Source organism: Anneissia japonica, unplaced genomic scaffold (genome assembly GCF_011630105.1).
Source record: "Anneissia japonica isolate Jap-2015-1 unplaced genomic scaffold, ASM1163010v1 scaffold4988_len2956909_cov206, whole genome shotgun sequence".
Taxonomy (NCBI): domain Eukaryota; kingdom Metazoa; phylum Echinodermata; class Crinoidea; order Comatulida; family Comatulidae; genus Anneissia; species Anneissia japonica.
The window spans coordinates 2,306,481-2,316,969 of NW_022696345.1; the positions used below are offsets into that span (position 1 = coordinate 2,306,481).

The 10,489-nt window shown below is 31.9% G+C and overlaps 1 protein-coding gene across 1 annotated transcript in view; it reads left to right on the forward strand.

The window, feature by feature from the left end:
- Nucleotides 1-9,846, forward strand: part of LOC117101859 (arf-GAP with coiled-coil, ANK repeat and PH domain-containing protein 2-like) — a 33,495-nt gene extending 23,649 nt beyond the window's left edge. The window contains exons 18-27 of the mRNA XM_033241973.1: nt 1,115-1,206; nt 1,668-1,786; nt 2,461-2,532; nt 3,622-3,725; nt 4,349-4,465; nt 4,979-5,088; nt 5,585-5,645; nt 6,868-6,917; nt 8,341-8,399; nt 8,928-9,846. Coding sequence (XP_033097864.1) covers nt 1,115-1,206; nt 1,668-1,786; nt 2,461-2,532; nt 3,622-3,725; nt 4,349-4,465; nt 4,979-5,088; nt 5,585-5,645; nt 6,868-6,917; nt 8,341-8,399; nt 8,928-9,037 — 894 coding nt within the window. The 3' untranslated portion in view covers nt 9,038-9,846. The remainder of the gene's footprint in view (nt 1-1,114; nt 1,207-1,667; nt 1,787-2,460; nt 2,533-3,621; nt 3,726-4,348; nt 4,466-4,978; nt 5,089-5,584; nt 5,646-6,867; nt 6,918-8,340; nt 8,400-8,927) is intronic.
- Nucleotides 9,847-10,489: the final 643 nt, after the last annotated feature.

The following is a 10,489-nucleotide window of genomic DNA, read 5'->3' on the forward strand; positions in this document are numbered from 1 at the left end:
TATTCTTAAAATGAACTTTAGTCGTACTTCGAACTAGAACTTCATTTAGTTTTAGTTCCAACTTCAATTTGTATTCACAAATAACATAGTGGAAGTTCTAACTACAACTAAATCAAGTCCTAGTTATAGTTCAGCTGAAGAAGGCTAACAAGCAACAACTATCAAACTAACCAATGAAAAGAGCTGATTTTAATAGCAGACAAAATTTTAGAGATCCGGCAACGCTGATGAATATTTAACTGCCGTCTGTCTTTCAAAAACATATTTCCTCATAATTCGTAATAGATAATCATTCACTTAATTAATTTTCTATAATAATAACTATATTAGTCGTTAACATCACTTGAAATTTGCTTTTTTTTGGAGAACTATAATAGTTGAGCCCGAGCAAGGGCGGCTCCATCTTTGTTGTTATGTTGAAGCTATGTGACCGCAACGCGAGGTCAGGAACTATCGCATGTGGCTAGCAAAACATGTTAATTTAGCCTTTTGGAAGCTGAACTTGATATCTCCTTTGTTTAACATACCGAAAATATATCAGACCTACGTATACATTAATTTTTATTGGTTTCACTTTATCGTGAGTTACAAAAAGCATGTTTTTAGTGGGGTAAATATTTATAAGTATAAGTCAGCGATTTAGCTTGATCGTTAAAAATTTGGCCTGCAGAGGTATCATTTTAGTCAAGGTTCGCATGATTCAGTCGAAGTTCGAAATGACATAATTTTGAAGGTTTTGCTTGAACTACAGCTAAAGTTCGTTTTAAGAATACCGGGGACAGTGTGATTAAGGAACTGTGAAGCAATAAACTACGTCTCAAGAATCTGAATCTTTGTCCAGATATTCAATTTTCTTTGACAAAAACTCTTGTATGCCATATAAAGTCATGATATGTTTAAATATGGTCAAGATGTGATGTCATCATGACCATATTTAGGCATATCACATGTTTTTGTCAAATAATATTTGATAGTCTAGAAAGGGTTTAGAGTCAGGAATGAAACTACAGTATGTGTGAATGCACTACTTAAATTGTAGAAATGTCTTATTTTATGTAGTGTACATTATGCCAGTAAATGTTTAATAATAAATAAAAACAACTGTTTTCTTTAGGTTATGGATCAGTTAGGCAATATTATTACCAACAGCATCTATGAAGCGAATGCTGATGTAACAATGACCAGAGCCAAACCAGGCTGTTTGCAGTGAGCATCTCTGTTTTACTATTTATTTTTATTTTGTTATATCTACTACTTCCATAAATATTTTTATGGCTTTTGAGTCAGAGGCAAATCACCTCTTCAACATGCAGATTACACCCATCTCCATCATTTTAGATAGGAATCTCACTTCCCGGTTTGAGTGATATGCAAATTATTCCCTCTTTGTACATTTTCAATAACATTAGATAGATTTATTTACATAGTAATAGTTATTAAAATGCCTTGTATCCCATGTTTTTAGAACTCCTAGATCTTTCCATCTTCTGACTTCCTCTATTTACATACGTTATACTGACATTCTATATCAACACAAACATTAAAGTATGCATCCAAAAGTAATAAATATTTTGGGTAACATTCATAATTTATATTATTGTTGTTCTTGTTGTTGTTGTTGTTGTTGTTGTTGTTATTATTATACATATTCGTATGCTGATTTGCAGATCTGTTCGATTGTCCTGGATCAGAGACAAATACGTCAATAGGAAGTTTGTTTCCCAAGAACCAGGAAGCCCGACAAGTGGAACACTCAAGAGGCGAAGGTTATCGCAAAGAAGCTCAGGTACTATTGTAAATTATTGGAAACATTTATTTTATATAAGTGTGAAAGGAAAATATTTCTCTGGTACCTAAAATCATGTTAAAGATAGATATGCTATTCTAATATATTGAAATAATTTTGAAATATTTTAATAAGATATAAGTATTTTTGGTGTGAACAGCAATAACAACCCAATTGTGGGGCCTAGTGTTGAACTTGGCAATACACCAGGAGAGAATCCCTAACCTTTGTACTCTGTTCTTTAACATGCACATGGGCCATATTATAAGAAGAAATCTAAGAGGATTTTTTCAATTCACCCTTAAACTTGGTTTTAAATGTCTTTTTTAAATCTTTTAAATCTTTACTTTTTTAAGAACTTTGAATGTTTTAATAATCTCACTTGTGTATTTATTTGTAATAGTTGTTATACTTATATTGTAATAAATGAATATAATAATAATCGTAATAAATAATAATCACAATAGCAATTTGAATGAATATTTAGAATGATTTCCTGTTTAATGTACTTTTTTGCAATGAAAAAGTTTTATTTGAATGAAAATACCTTGATATACCTTGATATCTGCAACCAGCCGACTGAAGCTGCTCTCACAAATACTAAATACATGCCAAACAAATATAAACATACTCTGGTCTAAGAATTTTACAAAATAATGTATTTATTTTCTCAGGTGGGTCATTATGTAGCGGATTGAGTGCAGAAACACTAGCAGCTGTTGGGATTCCTCCTTCCGCTTTTGGTGGTAAGTTTGGAATATTTATTTGAATTGATTTAATATATTTTTTCAAATAATGAATTATTATCCTTACATACATTTTTTCAATTTTTATCAAAAATGTTTAGTACAAAAATATAGAAATATCATATAATTATATAAAAAACGTAAAAATATCAATCTATCAAATACAAGATAGAAAGAAAAATGGAGAAAAACCACAGAGAAGTTTTCAAAATTATGTGTTTTAAGAGCTGTTTTTGAATTTGACAAAAAAAAAAACACAATCTTGCATAGAAATAGATAAAGAATTCCAAAGGACATAAAATCTGACAAAGATGATTTACAGCAGACAGTTTTTGTAAAAGGAGCTTAAATATACAATTATCCATATGTCGTGCTGTAACATAAATATGTTTTATAAAACATCCATTTCATAATAACTAAAGAGACACTTAACGACAAATAAAACAGAAAGAAATCGACTCAAGAACAAATTGATGAAAGCCTTTAAATATGAAGTTTGTCATTGGAAGACTGAATGCTAGAAAGAAAAAAAATCATTGTTAGATGACACTGAGGTTTATCATTGAGATTCTGAAGAAAATAGTATTAGGGGAAACATTGCTTAATTTGGGAAATATATTTTGCAAACCTTTTAATAGAAACCCAGTATTCTGTTGGCAACCCATGTTCTGATAGCAACCCATCTTAAATGTTGATCTTTAAAAAATTATTGCAATAGTTTACTATTATGGAATGCTAAAATACTGAATTATAAGCCTACAAATGACCGTAAAATCAACATTTTGCTTTACAAATTATTTTTTCTTTAACAATACATGTGTAAAAAGTGCGTACCATATGTTTTGAGTATAATATGCAACAATTATTCATGTAAGGTGTTAACACAACTCAGAAATCTGTTAGTTACCCACCCTAAAAACCAAACCGAGGAACATTGGCCCGGGTTTTTTTTATTAGGTATTTACTCTAATATGATTGTGAATTTTCACCACACTTAACTTTACTAAAATGGTGCCATGATTACAAACGCATTCTTGGTACCTGTTGTCATAGCAATGCTTAAACAGCCAGGTTTGTTTTTGGTTGCAGAAGACAATGATAGTGATAACTCAGATGCAGAAATTTTAGATGAGCCCCCTCCTGATAAGGTCAAAGGTTGGAAGAGCCTAGATGCCAATGCTCGCTTAATAAAGGTATGTTACTCAATATGAAGTTATCACTCTACATGCTTGTAATCATTTACTAAGTATGTGCTACTTAAATGTTAGTAAAGATTTTTATACGCTATCCACATTAACAATCTTTATGTGACAAATATTTTCGATTTACTAACAAGCTTTTTGTGGTAAAGACAAGCCAAACCAGTCACTCCTCGCAAATCATGTTTTGGAGATAATGGCCAAAACATGTTGAAATGTCAAAATTGTATAAATCCATTTTATTGCACTAAACTAGCCCTTATATATCTATACATCATGCTATGTTGTTATTTTCCCAATTTTTGATGTTAAAACAACATTTTTTAATGATTTGGTGATGGTCTTTGTCTGATAGTTCCTCAAAATTTTAAACTTTGAAGGCTGATATCTTAAATACTGTTACTTAAACAGCTGTATGTTTAAACCCCTGTAACTTCACAACTAAATGTTGGATTTAAAAGATTCTTTCACTATTTTATATCTTTTATTTTACTGTTTAACCCTGTATTAATAAATAAAAACCAATTTCTACAAGGAGTGACTATATTGGCTGGTTTTGCCACTTATATCTATAACCCAACTAAGTTAAATTTTTAAGTTCATCAATGAATCAACAGGCTTCAGGATTGGGCAACGTATCGATGGCATTAGAGGCTCTAGCGCAAGGAGGTAACATCAATCCCAGCATCCCTAGCGATGCAAGGACTACGCCATTACATGAAGCAGTGGCTGGGGTTAGTTACGTTTGTTATCTTAATCAATCTTTCAAGTATATAGCTTTTGTTAGCAATTTGTATTGTCCCTTATACTGTACACATGTGAAACCTATTCAGAATACCTACCATTTTATATTTTTAATAAGTTATATTTTATAACTTCTTCCGTTACTTATTGGACAAGAACTTATGGTGCAATTTTTCTTAAATTGTTAAAAGTATATATGGTGGGTGAATAATAATAAGCAGAGCCAGATCCAGGATGATGGCAACATGGGCTAATCCCCCCACCCCCAGTAAAAATAGAGAAAAAATAAAATAAAGGGAAAAGAGGCGAGCAAACAAGCTAAATTTCAATTCCACATACCAATGTCTATAGTCAAACACTTCTAAACAAAAATCTAAGACTCCAACCCTTTTCCGCACCCCCGGTTTGACAGGCGTAAAATTGTGAAGCGGCTAGACTCCTTGTTAGCGTGATGTGCTGTATTACACTGACATATAGTTATTTTGTATTTACCTTATTTTCAGGGTTCCCTTACCACCGTAGAGTTTCTGTTATTAAATGGTAGTAAAGTGAATTCACAAGATGCAAATGGTAGAACACCTTTACACATTGCAACAGACAAAGGATACACTGGGTAATGCTGTTACTACTAGTAATATTTTACAGTAATGTAGGCCTATTTATATATTATATGTACTGTATTTGTTTATGTATTAAAATTCCAAAAGGTCCTTGCTACATGCAGTTGAAATAGCGTGTTGTTCTCTATGATAATCATGCACACACACACACACTAAAATTATATAAATTGTCACGTTATAATTTATGCACAGATACAGTATAATTGTGAATTTGAGATTTTCCGAAATAAATTCATTTGAACATTCATTTTCAAACACATATATTATCTCAGATAAGAAAGTATAACACATAATCCAAGTATATAAATGCATGCCATCGTGTTGGGATTCACTATTACGACATTAAGTCATCATCAGGTATATATTATCTGTGTTTGTAATTGAATTACAAACACAGATAATCTTGATAATTAATTAATTATGTAACAAAAATATATACATTCGTTTTCAATTGATATTGATTGATTGATTCCATTTTCTTTTGAACAGTTTTGTTTGCTTGATGTTAAAACGTGGTGCTGACCAAGATATTAAGGACAAAAATGGTCAGGTTAGTATTTGGTTCAATGTACATAATATGCCAATTCACCTATTTTCATGGTTACAAAACCAGACTTTCCTGTAGTCCCAGTATGCTTTCATAAATGTACAGTATCCTTAGTCCTAGCACTTAGGAATATTCAGCCCACCTGCCTACTCCAATAGGAGTATCCTGCTAAAATATTCCAAATTGGTTGCGTTTCCAGCCCACCTGCCTGCTCCTATTGAGTATCCTGCTAGAATGTTCCCTTTTGGTTGTGTTTCCAGCCCACCAGCCTGCTTCTATTGAGTATTTTGCTAGAATGTTCCCTTTTGGTTGTGTTCCCAGCCCACCAGCCTGCTTCTATTGTTGATAGCAGATTAAATTTTTGTTTGTTTTTTTTTTTTAAATAATGAATGACTAAATTCACTAATGTTTGATTTTTCTGTAAGCTTGGTTCAAAGTTGGTTTGGCTGTAGAAAGGTAGATGACATATGGTTTGTATGTGCATTAGATGAATGACAAGGTCTTGCAAATTTGATGAATTATAAATACAAGGTTCCAAACAGGAGGGCAGTGTTCCTGCTACAATTATTGTTGCTTTTGAAATTGTGTATGTGTTGCTGAAGGATGGCATGTACCATTGATTCTCTTTGTTATCTTGCAACATGGTTACTTTTGCTGCTGTGTAGGGAGATTGCTCTTTGTATTTTGTTGCGTGGTTAATCTTGGTATCTTGTAGCATGATTGATGTTGGTATCATGTAGAATGATCACTGCTAGTAGTCCTTGCATGATATCGTAGGCCTCTCAAGAATGAGCATGTGTCACACTGCTGCCCTCTATTCCCAAAAGACCATTACATCAACAAAACACTAGCATTGATACCTGCAGTGCATGCCAGCTACATGTTTCGGTTACAATAACTGTAGATGTTTGCATTGTCCAATTTACATATATTTGACGGGAAACTAATTCGCTGTTCAAAACCTGAAACAGCGAATTGTAATGCTAAAATTTCCCCTGTGGACAATGTTAAAATGTTTTATTGGAAATGAAAAATCAGAAATTATTTTTCCACTAATGTTGCTGAAAAATATGACCTCTCCTGAAGGTGGTGTATTGGTGGTGCTTTTGATTTGCTGTTGCATGGGAATATAGGTGACTAAATATGTTTTGCTAAATGTTTTAAAAAAACAATATTTTTTTCTAGTTTGACATTCTACAATAAATTACATTTTTTTTTTTTTCAGAATGTTTTGTCGATATCAATCAATAAAGCAAATGCAGATATTGTTACTCTGTAAGTTTAAGTTTATTTAATACAAGTTTTGGTCAGTAATTTGAGATGGATTACGAAAAGTCTTCTGAAATAATCTACTTTGCTTTAATAGTGAATCATTACAACATAAGGAAGGAAATGAACGTTTCCACTCTGGTCAATACAATTGTTATCACATGCAGTGATGCAAGATGAATAGTTATGTTGTAATAATATGATAGTAACATTGGTATGGTAAAACATCTCCACTGGTGATTAGATAATTAAAGAAGGTGTTTATCCATACCAAAGTTACTATCATGCGATTTACTAATATTTATTGCATATTTTGCAATACCTTGAGAAAATAAACATGTGCTAATGAGAGAATCGAAGGGTGTACACCTCTTAGCCTCATAGCTCATTTGGTAGAGTATCTGAATGGTATAAGCTGGGTTTGAATCCTGATGGGGACATACATGTTCCTCAAGTATTTACCTGTTGTAATATCTACAGTAATGACATAACTTGTCTTCCTACATCACTGTTTTCATTCTAGAGTTCTAATGTTATAATGTGATTATTAAGCCTATTTTTATTTTGATCTCACCATTGGTATTTTTTTTAATCACTTTATTGCTAAAAAGAATATTAAAAAAAAGGAGACAAAAAAAACAGGACATAGGCAAGGACGTGACACCACGCAGGTTGGATAAAAGGGAACACACTTTTTTTTTTAATGTAAAAAGAAGAGAACATTGAAATAGAGAAAAATGAGTTAAGAAATAATTAAAAATTGGAGTTTACATTTTAAAATAGCAAAATAATTTTATATAAAATTAATTTTTGGTGTCCATACGGTAAAACGTTCTAAAGTAATGATGAAAGAAATTGTTTGGCGATAATGGGCACACAAGAGCGCCTGGATGGGCAGTGCTACTAAAAGATGTAACACTGCGTATAATAACCCCAAAATTGGAGCAAGGGTGTTATAATGCAAGATTGGCAACCAAAAAACCGCCTGCCTGACACATAACCAACTATGGGAAGGATTGGTGGGTGAGCTTTTTTAAAAAAGAAGATTACCACATAGAAACAACGATTGAGGAAGAATGTGATGCGTTTTACCAAAATCAAACACCTCTAACTACCATATTGAACAAATGAATGTACACACACATTAAAGCACACCACATGCGTTCACACTGAGCTCGACAGCATAGAACAGAAAAAAAGAATTGCCTACTGGCCCCAGAAAATAAGTTTGTAAAACAAACTTCCATTTATTAAAAACAATACAATTATTTCAAATCTATTATTAACATTTTTATGACGTTAAATGTCATTAATAGTATAATCATGATGTGATTATATAATTGATGTGATCATAAAATTGTTATGATCACATTAGTGTGATCACTTCATTAGTGGTAAATATACTTTGATTTGTGTTAAATGTTGACAGGTTACGTCTTGCAAAACTCAATAAAGAAATGAAGGAATCATCAGATTACGGAAATCAAGGTACGGTATCATTATTATTAACTCTAGTTAATATCACCTAATAGTTGATGTATTCAATTATTGTTTTATATATTTCTGTTTGTATTGTAATTTTATTGTATCTATATAAATTTGGTTTTGCTGATTGCATAGTAAATACATTAAAATAAAGATAGGGCCTTGGGCTAATTAAAATGTATTTATTCAACGGGACCATTTAGTACTTCCACTATCACACACAAGATAACTCATCTAAATTATGTAGATAAGCATAGAGAAAATAGAACAGTTCTATTTTCTCTATGAGATAAGTATGTAAACATAATCCATTTAGCAGTGGTGATTATGTCATTAGCATACTTATCAGCACATGTGACAATCAAATTGGTTTTAATGAGATCACTAAAAAATAGATCATGAATTGTAATATTTGATACCCGAACTATTCCAAATATATTTATATTTTTACAGTTATAAACACTAGTAAACACTTTTAGACATTTATTAATTCTTATACATATTCATTATTGTATGTTTTTTTTTTTATAGGAGATGAAACCTTTCAGGATGTGTTTAGGGATTTTACCAATATGGCATCCAATAATCCAGATAAACTGAACAGAAATCAAAGCAGTGACAATATTGAGAGTACAGTGTAATCGCAGAGTGCCTATAGCACACCGAGGGAGAAGGGAGATTAGTGAAGGTATTGGGTGTGGGGGTGGCAGGAGTGTGGAGCAGCGAGTGTACTGGGAGAAAGTGAGTAGTGTGGGCTTAGATATGTTTTATTAATACAGGTAGTATAATACAGGGGTGTTATTGTGAGTGATGACTCATAATATATCATCTCTATAAATAAACAGCTACATTCGCTAATATTGAAGTGATAGTATGATGCAATCTCAGTGTAAGTTCATTGTTTTCAGCACGAATCCGTACCCCAAATTCAGTCTCGCTAATTTTCAAAACTTAGTTTTCCAGATGTTTCTACACAATTCTTATATATGCTGGAGAATTATTGAAGTTTGCTATTTTTATGACAGATTTGAAATTTATAGAATTATATTGCTACAAATTTATAATTATGTAAGGAGTGACTTGTCAACTTTTATTATTTATATAACAACATGTATTCTTATACAAAATTATGTATATATTTTTATGATTTATTTTTTTTTGTTGGAAAACATTTTTTATGAGCAAGAATGTAATGTGTGCTTTGTTCATTGATCATGAGCTTTCAAATATTGTTGACAATCATTTGTTAAAATGTAAACAGTGTTTTGTGGATTCAATGTCCGGTGGCTGGACCTGTCTGCTATGGGACACTTATATTTCACTGGACAAGGATTGGATAAAACAAATCTAAATTTCGAAACAAGTTAGTACATTACAAAATAATGCAACAGTTTATGTATTTTGGAATATCCTAATAAAAGACATGAATTTGAAAGACAACAGAGAAAAACTTGGGTTTTTATCACCATTGTTAACATGATCCTCATTGTCATCATCACCTTTTATAGTTTATAATTATTTACAATCCTTAAATCAATTCCTTATTGTCAGGACTATTACTGTATTAGCTTACACAAAACCACAACCTTCTTTAATTTTGTTTGATTGGACAAACAGCTTTAATGGCATTAATGCTCAAGTGTATACTTGTGTGTTGGACTGCTATTCTCCTATTTAATTTGGAAAATGAAGTGTGGGTTGAGTGAATATGTATTACTTGTGGCAAGGCCTAGGGGGAGGCCTAGGTAATGGTGGCTCTGGGATTTGCCCGGTTACCCCCAAGGAAGGCCGATTTCCTCGAGGGGAGCATAATTGGGCAAAGGCTACCTACCATGCACTGTAATGCAAACCTATGTGCAATGTAATGTACAGGCGTAAACTGGTTGATATTCACGATGATGTCAGCCATTTTATGAACTTTGATTGGTTCAACTCTTATTAAGAGTTCATATATTATTATTGTTGTTGCTATTATTATTAATGACAAAAATAACTTAAGCCATCTTTTTTCGAAAACCAAATGACCATCTTCCCAATAATTATGGTATTTAATTAATACGATATGTGTTTCAGAAAATATATAAGTTTATCAA